The sequence below is a fragment of the Prionailurus viverrinus genome, chromosome X (genome assembly GCF_022837055.1).
Source record: "Prionailurus viverrinus isolate Anna chromosome X, UM_Priviv_1.0, whole genome shotgun sequence".
NCBI classification, from domain to species: domain Eukaryota; kingdom Metazoa; phylum Chordata; class Mammalia; order Carnivora; family Felidae; genus Prionailurus; species Prionailurus viverrinus.
In genome coordinates, this window is record NC_062579.1 from 12,518,108 (window position 1) to 12,539,153 (window position 21,046).

General features: G+C 42.5%; 1 protein-coding gene across 4 annotated transcripts in view; it reads right to left on the reverse strand.

The window, feature by feature from the left end:
• SH3KBP1 (SH3 domain containing kinase binding protein 1) overlaps positions 1 to 21,046 on the reverse strand; it is a 334,027-nt gene that overhangs the window by 73,287 nt on the left and 239,694 nt on the right. For all 4 annotated transcript variants that reach the window (XM_047843683.1, XM_047843682.1, XM_047843684.1 and 1 more), the window contains one exon: positions 14,698 to 14,792. In XM_047843683.1, the coding sequence (XP_047699639.1) occupies positions 14,698 to 14,792 (95 nt within the window). The remainder of the gene's footprint in view (positions 1 to 14,697; positions 14,793 to 21,046) is intronic.

The following is a 21,046-nucleotide window of genomic DNA, read 5'->3' on the forward strand; positions in this document are numbered from 1 at the left end:
ACTTTCAGCGTCCCACCAGCAGTACAGAAAGAGCTGTTTAATATTTACTAATGAACGTGTTCCACGTGGAGCTTCAGGGGGGCTATTGAGAGACAGATCCACAGAAGCCAGAGCCCAGGAGCACTCAGCTTTGCCTCTGCTTGTTAACGCCTCCCCAAGAGATGCAATTATTCCGCATGACTGGGATTTCTGCTCACAATTTCCAACATCCCCATAAGTCAGTTATTAAAGCAGGCTCATCAACATCATGGTTTATGAGGGAAGAGGGAAAAAGGAAAACTACAGGCTATCTCAACATTAGAAGAAATGCCTGGCAGACCACAGCTAATGAGAGAAGCCAAGGAGACAGCCTCAGAGACAAACTCACTCAAGAAAATGTCACATTCCAGACTAAAAAAAACCCCAGTAGAACAGGTCAATGAAACCAGGAACTGGTTCTTTAAAAGGATAAATGGAACTGATAAACTTTTAGCCAGACTCATCAAGAAGAAAAGAGAGACAACTCAAATAAATAAAACCAGAAATGAAGGAAGAGAAATAATAGCTGGCACCACAGGAATACAAAGGACCATAAGAGAATGTTATGAAAAATTCTATGGACAACCTAGAGGAAATGGACAAATTCCTAGAAACATAAAACCTTCCAACACCGACTTGGGAAGAAATAGAAAATCTCAACAGACTGATTACCAACAATGAACGGAATCAGTAATCAAAAAATTCTCCCAAAACAAAAGTCAGGACCAGATGGCTCCACAGGGGAATTCTACCTAACACTCAGAGAAGAGTTAATACCTATTCTTCTCAAACTGTCCCCAAAAACAGAGGAGGAAGGAAACCTTTCAAATTCATTCTATGAGGCCAGCATTATCCTCACACTAAAACCAGAGAAAGACACTACAAAAAAAAGAGAGAGAGAGAGAGAGAGAGAGAGAGAACTACAGGTCCAATATCTCTGATGAATACACATGCAAAAGTCCCTAACAAAATATTAGCAAACGAAATCCAACAATACATTAAAAAAAAAATCCTTCACCACAATCAAGTGAGACTTATTCCCGGGTTGCCCCAGGGGTTTGATATTCACAAATCAATGTGATACATCACATTAACAAGAGAAAGGATAAAAACCATACAATCCTCTCAACAGACACAGAAAAAGCATTTCACAAAGTACAACATCCACTCATAATAAAAACTCTCAAGTTTTAGAGAGTAGGTCTAGAGGGAATATACTTCAACATAATAAAGACCTTATATGAAAACCCCACAGTTAACATCATCCTCAATGGGGGAGGAACTGAAAGCCTTTCCCCTAAAGGCAGGACCAAAACAAGAATGTCCACTCTCACCACTATAATTCAACACAGTACTGGAAGTTCTAGCCACAGCAACCAGACAACAAAAAGAAAAAAAAGGCAACCAAATTGGTAAGGAAGCTGTAAAATTTCACTATTTACAGATGACATGATACTATATATAGAAAATCCTAAAGATTCCACCAAAAAACTATGAGAGGTGATAAATGAATTCAGTAAAGTCACAGGATACAAAATTAATACACAGAAATCTTTTGCATTTTGTTACACTAACAATGAAGTAACAGAAAGAGAATTTTTTAAATGTTTATGGGGGGGGCATGTGTACATGTGCATCCATGTACATGCATGAGCAGCAGAGGGGCAGAGAGAGACAGGCGGAGAAAAACGATCCCAAGCAGGCTCTGTGCCATCAGTGTGGAGCCTGATGCGGGGCTTGATCCCACCAACCGTGAGATCATGACCTGAGCCAAAATCAAGAATTGGACACCTACCCGACTGAGCCACCCAGGCGCCCCAGCGAAGAGAAATTATGAAAAGCAATCCCACTCACAGTTACACCAAAAATAATATAATACTTTGGAATAAACATAACCAAGGAGTTAAAAGACCTGTAGTATGAAAACTATAAAACACTGATGAAAGAATTAAAGAAAAAAAAAAAGGAAAATGTCCCATTACAAAAGCCAACATCCTAGGATCGTCAAGGCTTAGGGAGTCATTCACTGTTTTGCGACACTGGGAACTCATGACCTCAAAGAGTTCATCTAACTTGTAACAAATCCTGACTTTTTATTGGGCAATAACTTATAGGCTTTGCAATACTAACTTCTGATTCTTTCATTTCACATAATATATAACTGGTAATAAAAAATCGAATGAGGAACACACAAAGAGCAGTAACCAAGCCTCCACTTGGCCATGCCAATATGAATCGAAGCATGTGTAGACGCCTGAAAACTACTCAGAAATGTCCCATGTCTTCTGTAAGCCACCCACATCATACTTCACATTTTCTTGCTTCTTCATATGTACAGTAATTTGTGACTGTATGCTCTCAACAACTGTGCAAACTACGTCGTTGAGACTGGGTTTTGAGGCCTTCCTTGTAACCGTGTTGAGTTTTTGTTACGGTGTGCAAGTTACGTGCAGATCAGCTTGATCCGTCAAAGCTTGGTTTTAGGCTTTGTTAGGGTGGGTGAGGGAGGGGCTGTTCCTGTGGCTGCCTCTTCTGGGTTCTCAATTAGATGCCAGGTATGTTCAGCACAGTTTTTCTACCCTGCTTGGCCAGAATTCTAACATGTCTCATCACTGGTGACTTCTGGGATGTTCACTCAGCTCACAGCCCACCCACTCCCCCGTGCTGATTTTCTTCCGGGCCTGGTGGGGTCTTGCCCTAGTGATGCACACTTTAGCATTTGGCAAAACCTTCTGGAGCTCTTTCTTTGCACAGCTCACTCCTCTGCAATTGCCTGCCCTGAAAAGTCCAGTCACCTGGGCAGCCCTGAATTACAATCTCTGTTTCCTCTATCTGATGAGTCCTCTGCTTTTTTGGGGGCGCCAGTGCCCTATGTTGCAATTTAGAAAGCGCCCCCGGGGTTGATGTGGAACACTTCTCTCAAGGGTTACATCTCCATGCTTTGTATTACCCAATGCCTAAAAACAGTGGGTTCATGTATTTTGTCCAATTTTAACGTTGTCTATGGCAGGAGGGTAAGGCTGACACCTTTGATTCCATCATGGCTACAACCAGAAGCTGTATACTCACTTAAAAAGGCTGTTTCTTTAATTAGAATTTATTTGATTCTAGATTTAATAGAACTTTAAGCTCTGTCTTTAAAAGTCTGAGCTATTTCAAGGTCTAATTCCCAAAAGAAGTCCTAGAGAAAGAATTTCTGAAATGAAAAGACATACAAGAGTTTTTAATTACCCTGGAGTCTCCCTCCTCTGCTAGTCATAGACACCTTTCTCTAACAGCAAGGTGGAATATTCCCTAAGGAAAAGTAGAGTCGGTGTTAAACATCATTACATGCAAAAGTGAAATATAGGCAGTAGGTCAGTGCCACCCAACCTTTTCCAGATAATGGCACGCATATAAAATGATAATATTTTGATGGCAGACTGCTGGAGGCCAAATGTTAAAGGCCAACAACCCAGAAGGGGGTCCCGGCTACCTAAGGCCCTTTCCATCCACCTGGAGAGCTGAGGGGATCACTACCCTATACTCCTATAACCCACTCATAGCACATGGGTTAGGAAATGCTACAGAAGTAACCCTTGAATCTGGATGTCAGCAAGAACTGCGCAAAAAGCTGAAATCGAATCTCAGTCCCCAGAAAGAGAACAGAACTTCCACAGACATTATGAGAGGCAGGCAGGCAGGCAGGCAGGCAGGCAGGCAGGCAGGCAGGCAGGAGGAAAGCCCGAAGGGATTTTAATAGGAGACAAGCCAGAGCAGAAGCCCCACAGGCCTGGTTACTCACAGCCTGTTTCCCGTTTAGAAAAAGATGCTTCTATCTGGAGCCTCTTCAGAGAACAGCACCCAACAGATAATTCCCTAACAGTCCAGCTCCAGGATCACCATTCATACTGCGCAAGTCCTGGAGTCCTGGGGTACGGCCGTATAGCTTGCCCACAACAAATACACAGGAATAGCTTACTGATTTCATTATTTTATTTTTAGGTTACATAATCTCAAGTTTCAGGAAATATTTAGGCCTTTAGTCTTTTTTCTAATATCAGAGTGAAAGACCCTCTACCCCCATAAATCTATTTAAAAAAACAGTCATCATGTGAAAAGGAGATATTTGCAAGAAAGGACCTTTCCTGTGTACTCATGATTGGGCTTTATGCGCCATAGGAACCATTAACATATGAAGGCACATGAACAATTACACACAAAACACAACTCATTAAGGAAGCACTTTTACATTTCTTTGGTCCATTTAAACATAATCAAGTATGCAAAGTTATACATCAGTATTTTTTTCATAGAAATTTCCCCTTTTCTACTTGTTAAGTCATTTACATTGAGATGACCACTTAAGGCTCAATTGTGAAAACGGTTTCTAATGGGACCTTCGGTTCATCCGAAGCACATGGCTAAGAATACGTTTACCTCTCAAGGATGTGCATCCTACAGCTGAGCTCTCATGTGCATTTGTGTTTAGAAAACCGTATATTCTGCATCCCAACACATGCTTTTCTTCCATTAAAAGGGGAGCAGATATAATAAAAATCATTTTGCTTCTTTGACAAAGAGTGGCATTTATAAAGCATCTTTCATTATGCTTTAAGAGATTTTCTGAGCTCCTGCACCACCTCCAAGAGAAACAAAGAAAGCTGTTAGGGATGAGGGTTGGGGAGTGCCTTCATTTTACAGATAAGGACCAGGAAGGAATATGAGGTGAAAGACAGAGCCATGATCATTATGAACGTCAAGATCGGCCAAGCCAGCTGCAGCAGCTATTGGTAAATTCATAAATTCCTACCTTCTATTTCTATTCTTCACCAGACAAATCTACATTTCAGTTTTTCTATTAGGAAAACTTATTCCTTGGCATAAAAATTCGTTTGGTGATGTTTTCCTCTACACGCAGCAAATTTAGCTTACAGACCTTGGGCAGGGAGTGAAAAACACAATTCCCAGTCGAATCCAGGCCCTCGGGCTGCTCAGCTGAGTCCAGGCCTGCCTGCTAGGTAGAGTGGGGCTACATCTGTTTGCCACCTTGGGGGAAAAGCTCCGATACGGGAGATTTATGGTCTTGTGTTACAAAGGATATTCTCGGGAAGACCGAGAACAAAACCAAGGTCCTTGAAATTCATGCAATCACTTATCAGGAAGTTATTTACTAAATATTGGGGCTCCGATGGTCTTGTAAGAACAAAAGACCAACCAACATTCTCTTAAGGGTATCTTTGCAGAGCCAAGGTTTTTAATTTTGCCAGAGTCCAATTTGGCAGTGTTTTCTTTCACGGGCTGTGCTTTTGGTGTCGTGTCTAACAACTCTTTCTCCTATGTTTTCATACACAACATTTTCTGCTTTTTGTTTTACATGTAGATCTACGGTCCATTTTGAGTTAATGTATGTATTAGGTCTAGGTCAGGGTATTTTTGGTTTTGTTTTGCTTATGGATTACCAATTGTGCCAATACCATTTCTGAAAAAGATTATCCTTTCTTTCTCAAAGTTTCCTTGCTCCTTTGCTGAAAATTAATTGGCTGTATTTTGGGGGTCTGTTTCTAGACATTCTATCTCAGGGGGCAGCAAACTATAGCCCATGGGCCAAATCTGGCCTGCTACCTATTTCTGTTCATTCCACTAAGAACAGTCGAAACATTTTTAAATGGTTTAAAAAAACCAAAAGAAGAACATTTCAAGGAATGTGAAAATTACACAAAATTCAAATCTGAGTGTCCAAAAATAAAGTTTTATTGGAACTCAGCCACGCCCATTCATTTAGTTCTCTGACCGCTTTTGCATAGTTGCGACAGAGACCATAAAGCCTAAAATATTTACTCTCTGGCCCTTTACAGAAAAAGTTGGCCAAGCTCTGATCCAGAATATGAGGATCCATATATATATATATATATCCATGCAGAACCTCAGGGCCTCTCTGAATGCCACTGTAAAAAAAAAATGCTTGTAAGGAGAGAAGCTTTAAATAGAACCTCTGAAAGCCCTGAGGAAGGCAGAAAAGGAAGGCATTTAATAGCCAGCTACTCTTTCCAACTAGGACAAAAATATAAAGGCCTTAAGTAAAACTGTTCTTAAAAGGATGAATTGTACTGCACTATATAGTTAACCGTAAAGTGGAAAAAATTTAAGTCCAAAAGATATTTATTTTTAATGATGTTTTTCTTAAATAGCCCCAGGAGTCATAAACGAAGAAAAAACACTTGTAAATGTGAAAGATGACAGGTTAATGTCATGTGTGTAAGGTGTTTTTATAAAAATCAATTCGAAAATGACACATAAAATTTTCAACTTGAGTAATCATTTTAAAAAATGCACACTCTGATCAGATTAGCAGAGATTAAAAAGAATGATAATATCCAGGGATGACAAGGATAGGAAAACATATTCTCACACACTCCTGTGGGGAGACTAATTGGCACAATCTTTCATAACATCACTTAAATAGCTTTAAAAGGAACTGAGGCAGCATTACATTTAGCGAGTTATCATCAGGAAATAATAACAACAGTTAACACTGATAGATCACTTCCTCTAAGTGAGGCATTCTAAGTGCTTTACCTACTTGAACTCAGTTCATCTTTGCGATACCAGGAGGTGGGTATGTCATCACCCCCATTTCACAGTTGTGAAAACTGAGGCACACAGATCGCGCAACCTTTCCAAGGTTACACAAGTAGTAGAAAGTGGCAGCACTAATTACGTGCACAAGAATTTACAGAGCGATGACTGCACGCAACACGGTCTAAAATAAGGAAAACCCAGAAACAAGCTAAATATAAAAAAGAACTGTGGCACTTCATATATTAGGATGCTAAGGAACCATTTAGCCATGCTGCCAAAGACAGGCATGATATATTTTTTAGAAAGAGGCTTACAAAATAGTGTGTATGATACGATCTTATTTTTATTTTGAATTATAATGTGTGCGTGTCTCTGTGTAGAACATCTGGAAGGACATCGCTCAAATACTGAGAGGTATCCGAAGGTGGTGAGGTCACAGGTGATTTTGACTTTTCTTTGTATTTATCTATTTATCTGTTTTTTTCTCATTTTTCCTCAAGAGAAAGTATTTACATGATTTTAAAGTATTATTTAAAAGTGCATCCCATGCCACTTTCCATCTCAGAAAAGCCTATTTTAATAAAATGCAAATGTGAATGCAAAGATCTTTGAGATACTTTAATAAGACGGAGGCTATACAACTAGAATAAATTACTTTTATCCTAAGAAAAGTCAAAAAAGAAATAATAAAGGGGAATTTCAGGGAAAGTACTGAACTAAATTTCAGGACAGTTCAATATATGAAGGAAACTTCCAGTCACTGGGAATTTGTTTTTCTTCTTCCCATAATAACTTATCAGAGCCGTAACTATAATTCAACTTTTAGATTTCTAAAGCCTTTTCAGCCACATCTCCTCTGATTCTCACAAAAGCCTTGTCAGGGTAATGCCAACAGAAAGGTTAGAAATAGAAAGAGTTTCTCTAATTCCTTAAGACACCTGCAGGTTTGTCTGGGTGTTGTAGGAGAAAAGTATCCCAAGATGGTGTTGCACAGATTACTAAGGCCCTGCCACTGAAGCACAGCTCTCTGGACAGAGATGATCATGACGCCAAATGAACACTAGGGTCCCTTTCAACAGTTTCACATAACTTGTGGACGCATACACGGCTGGAGATTCTCATCAACTGCGAAGAACTCATCTATGGAAAATCTGCAATCATGGCCAGCAAAATTTTGGGGTGTTATTATTGTGTTGACTATCTACTGGTAAACTAAAGAGAGATTTTCTACCACCTCAAGTCCTATGTTTGCCAGTCTCATCTAATTTAACGCTGTGTTTATGATAATAAACAAGCTCAGGGAGGAAGAGTTTTGATCAAACGCACTTATGGTATCAGGATTCTTCTCAACGGTCCCCATGTCCTGGTTACATTACAGAGGAAGCAAAACAGCAGTCAACCGAATGTATTCCTTGGGATTTCTAATGGTCTGAGGAGGCGATATATTGTGACTTCTGTTGCTAGTAAGGACATATGCAGTCTAACAAGACAGGCCATACTGCAAAAAAAACAAACAAAAAAACAACCAAAAAAAAAACCCAAAAAACAACAACAACAACAAAACACATCCCATGACATAGATGACTTATTTGCTGAACACTGACATTCTTCAAATGTGTGTAAACCCAGATGGTCCCAGACCTGTGCTTAACTTCTTCGTTCACTCATAAAGCATGTCCTTCTAATGGGTCTGTCAGCGTGTCATCATTTTCAGGGTGACACGTGCTAATTTACTCCTCACCCTTTAAACCACATTTAATCCTAGCGTTTAGCTCTGCTAAAAGCTTCGGCAGTGCAGAGAGAAAGGGTCAAGGCCAGCAATCTATTTAGCTGATGGACTTTCTTAGGCCAAGCTGAGAACCCTTCTTGAGATTCCTACAGCCACTTCTCTTTGAGGAAACATCCTTACTTCCTGTGGGGCCGGAAGCAAGGAAGTGTGAAAACATTCTTCTCGTGAATAAATGTTTCAATTAATGAATTAATCAGAGGAAGCAGGAAGGGAAAATACACATTAGAACAAACAAAAGAACTTATAATCACAGAATGACTTAAGAAGCTCAAGACTCCTGTCTTTCCCTTTCTCTGTCTCTCTCTCTCCCCCCCTCTCCCTCTCTCTCTCGCTCTTTCTCTCTCTCTTTTTTCATGCTAAAAGCAAGCAGAAAACTAAGTAGTACCCAGGCCCAGAAGAAAAGAGGAAGGTAAAATATGCTGGACATGGGCAGAAAGCAGAAGGAGGATGGGGGAGAAGAGGGCTTCAGGCACAAAAAGAACAACATTAGCCCTGAGCCGAGGTCATCATTTCCTCTGCAGATTATCTTTCATTTCCGGAGAGGTGACAATGGAATCATAAAGGCATGGATGGTCCTGAACCTAAGCGATCACAAACATGGGCACCAAAATGCAAGTGGGTGGGGCAATGGCATGGTAATATCACTTTCCTGATTAAATAATGATGATTTCATTAAGTTAGAAAGAAAATTTAAATTTTTTTTTTCAACGTTTATTTATTTTTTGGGACAGAGAGAGACAGAGCATGAACGGGGGAGGGGCAGAGAGAGAGGGAGACACAGCATCGGAAACAGGCTCCAGGCTCTGAGCCATCAGCCCAGAGCCTGACGCGGGGCTCGAACTCACGGACCGCGAGATCGTGACCTGGCTGAAGTCGGACGCTTAACCGACTGCGCCACCCAGGTGCCCCAGAAAGAAAATTTGATAGGCACTTGCCCTAGATAGCCAGAAACAGAGTGTGACTCGGTGAAAAGACAAGTCACCACTGGAAGTGACAACCCCGCCTTCCACAAGTGTCCGACAGCCCCACGGACAGCTCAGGCAGCACAACCGTGCCCTGGCTCTGCCACATGGGGACCCTTGGGAGGGCCACCTCCATGCTCTGGGCCTCGGTTCCTCCTTTGCAACGTGCACAGGACACCCGCGGTCCCACCTAACTTCCAGGACTGCCATGAGGGAAAGGAATGGCGACGAGGGGCCCTGGGCTCTTGGTGCCAGCCACCCGGAAGCATCCTACACTGGGAAACCATGCTGGCGCGTGTAAATTGGCCTGTTATTAAGTTAGGTGTTCAAGAGCTGTCTAGAAAGGAGGAAGGTAGAGATGAAGGAGGCCGGGTTAGTTAGTATTCAGTCCTAACTCCGCCTTCACAGCAGGTCAAGTTCCAAATATTGAAGGGTCCCTGGTCTGACATACTCTGAGGAGAAGGTGAAACTCCCCCTGTATTTTTTCTGTAGTAGCTACTGTATATTTCTACCTTTATCTGATCTTTTGGCTTCTCTCTTTCTTTAGGGTGCATCTATCAGTTTCTTTTCCCGTATGTCAATACTGGTTTACATTGCTTCTCACCTTCCCTCCATCTCCACTGCCACATGATTTTTATCAGTAATATTATCTTCCTTAATGTTCACCTTCACGTTATCAAATAGGCTTATGCCTATGAAGAAATGGCGGTGGTGGGGAGGCGGTTGTGTCTGCTTTATTAGGGGGTCAAAGACATGGTCACTCAGGGGATCTTTTTAATAAGAAATACATAGAGTTCCTTATTTACAAAGGGGTCACATGGGAAGCCCTTCCTTCCAAGTTAGGGGGTCCGAGGCCAGGAGACAGTGGGCAAGGAAGGCCAAGGGCGGGAACATCGGCCCTCTCCACAATCGGGCTCCCTCTCCCCCATGTGACAGCGGCCAGGGCGAGGAGCGCCATTTTGATGGCGGCCACCATCACTGCTGAAGCCTGGCTTCGCCTGTACCAGGCTGCTGTCAGCCTTTCTCCAAGGAACTCCCTGGTTGGAAACCAGACCCAGAGGCTTCTGAACCCTTTCAACCATGCTCTGAGCACAAATCACGAAGGCAGGGATGGGGGCGGCAGGAACACAGATGAAGGAGCTATTTTTGAGTGACTGGAAATAAAAGCTAAACACAGGTGTGTTCTGTACAAGTGGAAATGTTCCTAAATCCGTAAGAATTCTTTATAAATAAACTAAAAAACAAACCATTTGGGTTGCCACATTTCATCCTAGTTTCCAGGGACACACACAAATAGTTCAGGTCTTTGCATATTATTTCAGGAATCATGGAGGGCTCACAGGCACCCACTAAGGGTGTCTGACTCATTTTCTAGAAAGCTACACAAAATGACAATCGAGGGCTAAAAATGAGGGCAACGCCCGCCCTGTGACTCCTGCCACAGCACAGAAAAGCAGGGCAAAAGGAAACCACCTTAGCCGACTCTCAAAGAAAAACACCGGTGGAATTTGGGGTACACTGAGAACCTCTAACAGCAAAAGCAGTTGAATTTAGAGAACAGCAATTCAGGTCTTTCCTCTCAACTCATACATACAATAAGGAAGCATATCAAAATTCACATTAAACAAATCATAGTGAAGCTCTTCTCTTTATGATGTCCATGGCACATACTCATCTAAACAAATTTCTAGGTGATCCTTTAACTCAGAGGAAAATTAAGAGTTTTCTGTAATGTCAGCAGGGTTTGACAGACACGGAATCCATTTTCCCCACTTTTCAGCAAGCAAAATACTTAGGACGTATTTTTTTCTCAAAATTCTTGCTGAAGTCTCACCCATTGTGAATTCTGAGCTATTTTCGGGCAGATTTTCCACCACTGCTACCCACCTCATATCAAGGTGTTCCTCTTCCAGCAGCAAACTGGGCCCAATCACGAGAGCCCTTCTTCCCCACGTCCGAGGTCAGAGAAAGAGCAACCAAAGGTGAAGCAACAAATCATGTATACACAGCACCTTAGCAAATCCTCGAGGCAGCCCTGTGAGGTCCGCTTTCTGGCTGAGGAAACTGAGGCTCAGAGGGATTAAGTGACACGCCCAAAGACATACAGCCGTGAATGGCATTGCTGGAATTCAAACCCTGGTTTCTCAGAGCTGGTAATCTACATGGCACTTGTCATTTTAACATACTTCCAAACAACTGGAACGCTAGGTCAAGGCTGGCAGATACTTCATGGGAATAAAAGTCAAAATCTGCACAAGGACAGGATATCAAGAGACCTGATTTTGCGGACCATAAAAAACAATAATAAAAGCAGGGGGCACCTGGGTGGTTCAGTCCGTTAAGTGTCCGACTTCGGCTCAGGTCATAAATGATCTCACGGTTTGGGTTCGAGCCCCACGTCGGGCTCTGTGCTGACAGCTTGGAGCCTGGCGCCTGCTTCAGAATCTATGTCTCCCTCTCCCTCTGCCCCTCCGCTGCTTGTGCCCCCTCCCTGCTTCCCTCCCTCTTTTTCTCTCTCTCCCTCTCTCTCAAAAATAAATAAGTAGACATTAAAAAAAGTAATTTGAAAAAATAATAAAAACAAAATTGATAATACACAGGGGACATTTTTAAGTTACAAGCGAAAAATGGGCCCAGGTAGATACATGACACAGCATGAGTTAAGACTGGCTATATTATTAGCTATTGAAAAAGCAGCTAAGTGGGTAGGCAGAGGGCATCCCGGGGGGCAGGAACATGGTCTGGGTCAGGTTAGGGAGGGTACATGAGTAAGGCAGGGCCATCTCAGGAGAGCTTGTTGTAGAACGGTGATGTGGCCCAAGGCCAAAAAGCCAGATTAAGACCAGAGCGCCTGGGCAAATGAGTGCAAGGAGAATCAAGCTGGATTTGACAACGAAGGTGAAGAAAGTTGCTAAAGACTTTCATTGGAGCAAAGGGGTCACATGAGCAAAGCACCATTACAGGATGATAAATAGAGGGGCCTGGGGTGGCCACCCCGGGGTTCTCCTCCAGAGCAGGTGCTGTGGAGGGTGCTGGGAGAGGGAGGAGATGAGGCTCTCTGCTCAGCCGGCCCGGAGAGGTGTGGACTCCAGCGTGGGCCTGGCTGCCCCACGGACAGGAAGTGGCAGCAACACAGGAAGGCAGAATCCCCAGGCTCCGGTGCTGCTGGGCTCGAGAGTGGGGGCAGGGCCGAGCAAGGGGGAAGAAGTGTCAGAATGACACAGCACCCTGGGCCTGAGGAGCAGGAGCAGGGTATAAGCCAGGTCAAGGGACCGAGTGTATGGCAAGGATAACAAGGTCACGTTTTACAAGCATCTATAAGCTGCTTCAGTCTCTAAACTGCTTCTACAGGCATGAGGATAGGAAAGTGAGGAAGTGCGGTACAGCTCCCGGACACTCCCGACAGCAGCCTTCCACATCTGCCCATGCCCTTCTCCCTGCCGTGCGGATGGAGGACGGAACCAGGAGAGGGTCCCTCTCTGACTAAGCTCTTTAGAAAAATTCAATTCTTCTGATCACACTGGATCTCGAGCTGGTAGGAACAAAACCATCAAGATGAATGTGTTCTCATCATATGTAATCAAATGACAAGGACGGGAATATAATATATTGAGGTAGAAACAGATGTATTCAGATAAGAGACCATCCATGGTAGTTTTTTCCTTTTCTCCAAACCTTATTAAATATTATTGATACATCTGGTTCTCAGTTAAAAAGAGGCTTCCCCCTCCAAAGAAAAAGAAAAAAACAGTAACATGCACCCCTGCTTTGCAAAGAATGGGTTATTTGACTCCCCGTTTGCTTTATAGTCACAGGGGAAAGTAATCTATCCCTTTCCCCGTAGGATGAAAACCAAGGATCTGTGCTAATTAGCGAAGTATCTGTATTGTGCTTTACGCCCATTTAACAACTTCTTTATTCCAAGTATTTGATTAAGGGTATTGTTCAAAATAGGAAACACACCATGCAGACACAGGCCGAAGGAGGCACCACTTAAGGACGAGGGGAAGGGTGGTAAGGAAAGAGAACCGCTTCCGCCTCCTTGGCAGAAAGAGCAAGAAGGGCAGTGTTTTACCCTCCTGCCATGTAAAACACTTACAGAGACACACTAAAACAAATGCAGGGAGAACAGTTTACAGATAAAGAAATGAGCACATTCCTGGCCCATCAGTAGAGCTGGGGATCGTCTACTATTCCAGAAAAGCAGTCTTAGCAGTGTCTTCCATTCCACTGTCGTATGGAAGAGGCCAGCTCTCTCCCTACAATACTTTGATCTTTGGTGAGCTGCTTAGCCTCTGGGGTCATTAGTGCCCTGGTATCTTTGGTTCCGGCTCTTACACACAACTTCTACAGCCATTTCTTAAAGGTAACCGTCCTGGACTATAAAAGGTAAATCGTACCCATCACTTCATGGACACACATGGGGGCGGCGGGGGGTGGGCCGGCGACACTGGGAGCTCCTCCCTCTCAGTAACGGCCACCGGAGCAAGACCCAGGGCCTAGCTCCCCCACCCTAACCCCTGCTCTCTCTCACCTTTCCCTGCACTCTGCACCCTGCCAATAGCATTCTAGCCCTGCATGAGCGCAGGCAGCCATTAGGACCCTCAAGTCATGCTTGTACCAACAGTGCCACACATTCCCTGCCACTCACCCAGAACCAAGAATGAAGCACCCAACACATCTTAAACATGGCTCAGCTTTTCGCTGCACTCAACCATCATGAGAACCCTATTATCTCAGACAAAAGGCTGTATATTCTAGGAATCATTTAAATAATACATCTTTCAACAACCTACTGGGTGAGTACCATTGCATGAGAGCATAAATAGTACACGGTTCAGGCCCTGTTAAGCTGCATCAATTCACACAGATTTTACAGGTCTCTGTATGTTTACAGGGCTCTGCCTGTAATGGTAATGAAATCATACAACCTTCTTAGCCCAAACAAGACAAGCAAAATTCTCTCAGGCATGCTACCTGTCTTTGATGTGAACAGCAAACATTCTCTAAGCGTTTTCTGCCTGAGAGGCATGACACAGCTTTGCAGCTGGGGCTGCTGCGGAGGGCGGGCTCTCCAGCCAAGCAGGCCGCCTTCTGGGTTAGGCCTTCTGGGATGGAGTTCTCTGCAGGGCCATGCAAAACTGCAGCTGGCTCCAAGACAAACAGAATCTATTGGATTTTCAAGTTCATTCATTCACCTGGATATATTGGGCGTAGCCTGATCAAGAGGAAAGAGGCAAGATTCTCCCTCAGGAGAGGACAAAAGGAAAATCAAGTGTTTCAAGGGCTAAACCAACATCTTGTACCGTCCAGTCAACACCTCAAAGCGGTTCACGGTTTGAAAGGCAGGAGGGAACCTTTGTTTACCTTATTGATGAGAGTGACTATATCTCCTTCTTTGATTGTCAATTCATCGTCATTCTGGGCCTCATATGGAAATATTACTTTGCAGTAATCCTTGGCTGTAAGAAGAAAAAAAATACAATCTTTAAAATGCTTTATCTAATGAGCTGGTCCAGGAAAAGATGCCCTCTCTTACAGTAACTTCAGAGAAAAGCACACTTAACAGACAGGATGTAATGATTGCATAAAGAAAGGGTCACCCTCAGGAAACTGCCTAAGATTGCTCATTTGGGGCTCACGATTATTTATTCTCTTCATTTGCCCCCCTCACAAATCATGTGATGTCACAAAAAGGCACTGACTGTTTTGTGTCTCTCAGGCAGAAAAGCAGAAGTTTCTTCGTTCTCAGGTATCTATTTTATATACTCTTTAGTTTATATACCATTTTATATACTCTTTGGGTGCATGCATAAGCAGACGTAATCTAAAAGAACAAAAAGCTTAAATTCCGCCCTAAGAGCCTTTGTCCACACATCACTAAGTTGGAAACAGGGTATCTGTGTATGTTACGAAGCAGACACAGTACTCCAAACAATAAAAAAGACTGCAGTATGATATATCCCCAGAGAAAGATATTTGTACATGAATAGGTGTCAATCACAAATAGCCAACGAATACCGACTAAATGTTCCTTATACGTATGTGTATGTCGGTGATGGGGGTGGGGGCAAACTTGTTCAAATATGTCCCATGGAGTCTCTGTGGGAACCTGCCTATTTAGGTGTGGCTGTTCATCAGCAAGGATATGTACCAGCCCTCACGAAAGAGAGAAAAACACTAAGGCCACCAAAAATCAGTTCAAATATGTCCTCAATTATATACTTTTGAAAGTCCATCCGATGTTAGGGGCATCTGGCTGGCTCAGTCAGAAGAGTGTGTGGCTCTTGATTCGAGCCACAGATCAGTGGCTGCACAGTGGACGCACAGATCACATAAATAAACAAACAAACAAACAAACAAACTTAGAAAAAGAGAAAGTCTATCTGATGTTAAATTATCTCTATTTACACAAAAGCACCAGCTTAGAAGAGAGCAAAAACATTTGTCAGGTAGCCAGGAAATTAAGACTTGGAAAGCTGGGTTCAATGACTTAGGACAGAAGGTAGAAAGAAAAATTCAAGAGAATTACTATCTACTGGGACAGGCATTTATTATTCTGCAGCAAAGTCAACAATCCTAATGGCTTTGAATGACCTTAGATATTTTCTAAGGATCAGGCCAGTTCGTGCAGACAGATCATAACCTAAAGCTATATACACAAATATCAATTATATTGTCCCTAGTACGATTTATATGACTGAAATGTGGGGGTTTTATTATGGTTAATGTCATATCAATCAAAGAGAGTGATGTATGAAATAAAGGCAAGCAAAAATCTGTAATACGGACACACTGTGGTCTAGGGTCGTTTCTGACATGACAGGAGAACAGAGCAGAGAGAGGGAGGGAGGGAGGGAGGGAAAGAGGGAGAGAGGGAGAGAGGGACTCACTTTCTGTGCAAATGTTTTTGCTTTCTGTCCAATGGACAGAATATATCAGTTACATCCCCTGTTCTAGCATTGGAAACCATCTGTCTTCGTTATTCTGGGCCCCCGATGTGTCTTGTTCATTAAGCCGTGCTGAGGGGCACTCGTTCTAGATCCCATCAATACTACTCTGCCTAAAGATTCCTAGGTCCACATAGTTACCAACATTCCATCTTTCTTTAATTAGTAATAGCAAACCTCCCAAATTCTGCATTGGCCAAATATTCTAAAAGGAGGGAAAAAGTTAAGCATCTTTAAATTGGATAATGATAGCTCTTTGCCAATTTTCCTACTGACTGTGCTAGTGAAATATGACTATCCAACCTCAAAACTTACAACACTGAAACAAATACAGCACTACTTTAGAACTGCCTGCAGAGTCCCAGCTTGAAGAATAATTCATTAGATCAAAATCATGGAAATATTTTACAAAAAAGATAAGACACTCATGGTCAACAAAGAAAAAAGAACAAGCATTGTTTCTATTCTTTTCCATCAAAAAAAAGTTAATTAACTGTGTGGTAGACATTGGTTCACAGTTCCCATTCCCCATCCCCTTCCCAGTTCATATAATCTTGCTGCCTTCAGGTATTACATTAGGAAATGGGGAACCACCCACAGCCTTAGGGATGAGTAAGCTATGTCTAGGCAAATGTTGCTCTTGTTCCCCTTTGTCAGTGATTCGTTTAGGGGTGAGCATGTGATCTACTTCTAGCCAATGAGATGCTAGAGGAGTTCTACTAGGAGGTGGGAGGCTGTTAGATTTTGCTCCCTGATTAAAAAAAAAAAAAAAAAAGAGTGGAGAGGAAGATAGTTGCCTCTGCCTTTTGGCTTTTAACACTGACATCCTTGTTGGAAGACAGCACAACGTTTGGCACTATTGCAGTCATATTTCAACCATGAGAGGAAAGCCAAGAAAATCACAGAGGAGGGGGGTCTGAGTCTTGACACTGTTGAGATGTCTGTCGAATTAGCCAACTTCAGGGGGCCTGTCTGGATAGCTCATTACCAGACTCCATAAAACTCTATTGGTTACCACTACTTTGTGGCTGCATAGGTATTTATCACTCAAAGCAGAAGGCACCCTGATATGAAGGAACTTGGTGGAAGAAAGAGGACACTTCCAGTTACCTCCTCTGAAACACTTGGCTATCATCTGCCTCTTCCTATGCCTCTGTGTTACTTTCTACCCTCCAATCTCTTCCCTTCATCTACCTCAGGACCTGGCCCATAGGAGGGGGTCAATAAATGACTGTGGAATTGACTTATAACCAACATAAGGAAGAAATATTTATAAGAAAGTACTAGCATGCCTTTAAAATGTTTCATGGAGCCATTTTGTTTTCCGCCCAGTTTCCCTAATATTTAAGGAGGGCAGGTATCCCCCTGCCTTTCTTTTTTAACATCTTTAATGACATATAATTTTTATGCCATAGAATTCACCCATTTTAATTGTATGGTTTGAATGGTTTTAATAAATGTATATAGTTGTACGACAATCAACATAACCCAGTTTTATTTTTTAATGTTTTATTTATTTTGAGAGACAGAGAGAGAGACAGAGCGAGGGCGAGCACAAAGAGGGGGAAGGGCAGAGAGAGAAGGGGACAGAGGATCCAAAGTGGGCCTTGCGCTGGCAGACTGACAGCAGTAAGCTCACTGTGGGACTCGAACTCACAAACTGTGAGATCATGACCTGAGTTGAAGCTGGACACTCAACCAACTGAGCCACCCAGGAGCTCCGGCATAACCTAGCTTTAAAACATTTCCACCAAGTATACTGTTTTGTGTGTGAGGCACTGGATATAGAATTATCTGGAAAGCACCAATTTAGATAAAAGTAGGAGATACAGGTGCCAGTAGCTACTGTCAACTACCACTGGCTATGAAGCAGGTTTCAACATCACACTTGCCCTTTTATGTATCCCTACAACCAGACACAGCTCCCACTCAATGCTGCTTGACCCCCTAGTGACACCTACAAAGTGGAGGAAATTTTGAGAGACAGTTAAACAGGAGGTGAGGGTTATGGGCCAGGAGTCAGGACAGTCAAGACTAGGTTCAATCTCGGCTGGGCTGTCCTCAGCACAAAATCTGAGGCAACCGTGCAATAGCTCTGGACATCAGTGTCCTTAGATGTAAAAGGAGAGGCTGGCCGAGGAGGGACGGGAGGAGGATCTGGTTAACTTCAGCCGAACACTCTAAGCAAATTTCAACTTATTCTAAAATTGCAATATACAACAACTAAAACCAAGGTGTCTCTGGTTAAATTAGAGAGTGGGGCTCGCCCATCTTCCACCCAGGTCCCCAAAATAATCTCAGTAAAGCTCTGGAGGCTCCAAAAAATCACACTGGACCGGGCCTGAGTTCTAGCCCGCTCTGACACGTCACAGCTCTCGTCACAGGCACTGTAGCTCTGAAGATCCCTGATCAAACAAGGCAACCACAGCCTCACATTTTAAGTTATTATGATATATTTGAAAAGAAGAATTTGTTTTTACTACTGAGGCATTTGGGCCCTAATTCAGCAGTACTGGAAAATAAAAACATGCTGCTAGTTTGGATATACCAATGGTTTTAAGATATAAATAAATGTATAAGCAAAAAGAATGGATTAACTGAGACTATGATTTTAATTTTACATCATATGGAATGAAGATGTTCTCTACTTTAATTCAAACACTTATTGAGGCACCACCAGGAAAGAGACATTGTCAGTTCTTGGGCCTGTGACATGCAAGTCAGTCCAATCAGCCATCCCACCCTCGCAAGGAAGTGACAAATTGATGCCTGGGGAAAGGCAAGGGTAAAGGATGACAAATTCACAAATGTGTGAATAAGCGTAGACTCACTCTGACGGGATACGGCTGGGGTGATGCAGAGGAAGGCATGATTATGTTCAGGAGGGAGTTTACAAAGGAGGAGGCATTTGATATATCTTGAAAGAAAAATATAATTCCAAATCCTTTTTGGACGTGGGAAGATTACAGATTTTAAATGAGTAGCAGACAGAGATGAAGAGGAAGGGAATGAAATTAATTTGGGGGGCAGGCATTTTCCATCTATTCATCAATTAGATGGATTTAATTAGTCCAAGATCAAGTAGAAATGAATGCACACATGCACATAAAAAAAATAAAGGCACAACTTATCCAGTGATTGAGATGAATTTGTCTCTATTTTTTGGAAAGATTTTTTAAAAGCTAATGAATTAGCCTAAGACTGAAGTCCTAAGTCAATTCTTTAGCTTTCTGTCTTTTTAAAAATGTATGTATTTATTTTTAAGTAATCTCTGCACCCAATGTGGGGCCCAATCTCACAACCCTGAAAGCAAGAGTTGCATGCTCTTCTGAATGAGCCAGACAGGTACCCCTTAAGCCTTTTTGTCTTAGAGTCCTTGAAGAATCTGATAAAAAAAAAAACAAAACAGTGATTTCCTCTTTCCAAAAGTAGGAAAAAAAGACACATTCAAAGGTGCAGAGAAAATGTCGCGTACAAAAGGTTCGAGGACCCTGACACCAAATCAAGATCCCTTACAGTAATTATTGACTGGCATTCCAATTTTAAGGAACTTGTTCTATTAAAACTCCCCAAGAAGTCCAGTCATGATTCACATCTCCCTCACCAAAAAAACCCACATTATTTCAATCTCTAAACTTCTAGAAGTTTATATAAGATTAAAAACAGACTGTTTAAGAAATTGAACTCACATGCACACAGCCCATGACTCCCTTCAGATGATTTTATAATCTACTCATATAAAAAACAAACCAACTTAAAAAATGCCCTCAGCTTAAAAAACAAATCAAAGCAGAACAAACAGAATAAACATATCAGCAAGCAGTACATAACACACACACACACACACACACACACACACACACACACACACCAAGGAAATAACATTCAATCCAGGATGATTCTCTGGACTCCATTTTAGGTCACATAGATTAAAACCCCATGTGTCACAGAGTCTGGTAGAAAGCCTTCTAGAACTTCCAACAGCGGTGGAAAGTACCAGGTAACCCTTATAACTGTTGTGCTTTGGGATTCCAGAACAAAAGTATCGAGCCCAGGGTTGTCTACTTTCACCAACATCAAAATCTAAGGTTCTTTCATTAAAGTGACAAATATCTGATGCACTACTGGTTCATAATCACTTACCCAAAAGCCCCGAGGACGGAATTTTTCAGGTTTTTGGAAAGAAATTTATTATACATACCACACAACAGATAATATCCTCAGCTGGGGTCTGGGGCTGCACCCAACCATCAAATACATTAAAATTCTGCAGCAAATGCATGATTTGTCACCCCAAGTAGGATAAAGACTATACATAAATGCCTATTAGTCCAGGACAAGGTTTATATCACCCCAAAGTAATAAAACCTTTTAGTTTTCTAGCTTTTTGTATTTTGGAAATGCAATAAGGGTATGGACTTCTGTTACATTCTGGGGGGAAAGAGACTAAGTTAAGTGAGACTGGTACCTGGTTCTCAAGGAGCTTATAACCGAGAAGAGGAAATGAGGCACGTAAACAGAGTTCTTGATGAGGCAACAGTGAGGGAAAGGTAAGACTGATGTCTTCAGGTTAAAGCACCAGAGCATCATGAATGGGGAATCATTTCCCAAAGGAAGGATTTAGGCTCCCTTCTTAGAGGGGTAAAATGGCACCGGGCTCTGTACAATGTTTGAGGACTTTGACCAGAGGAGTAGGAGTTGGCAGGGGTGGGGGTGGGGGGAGTTTTCCCCAACCATTCCTGTGACAGGTGGGGCACCTGCTCCTT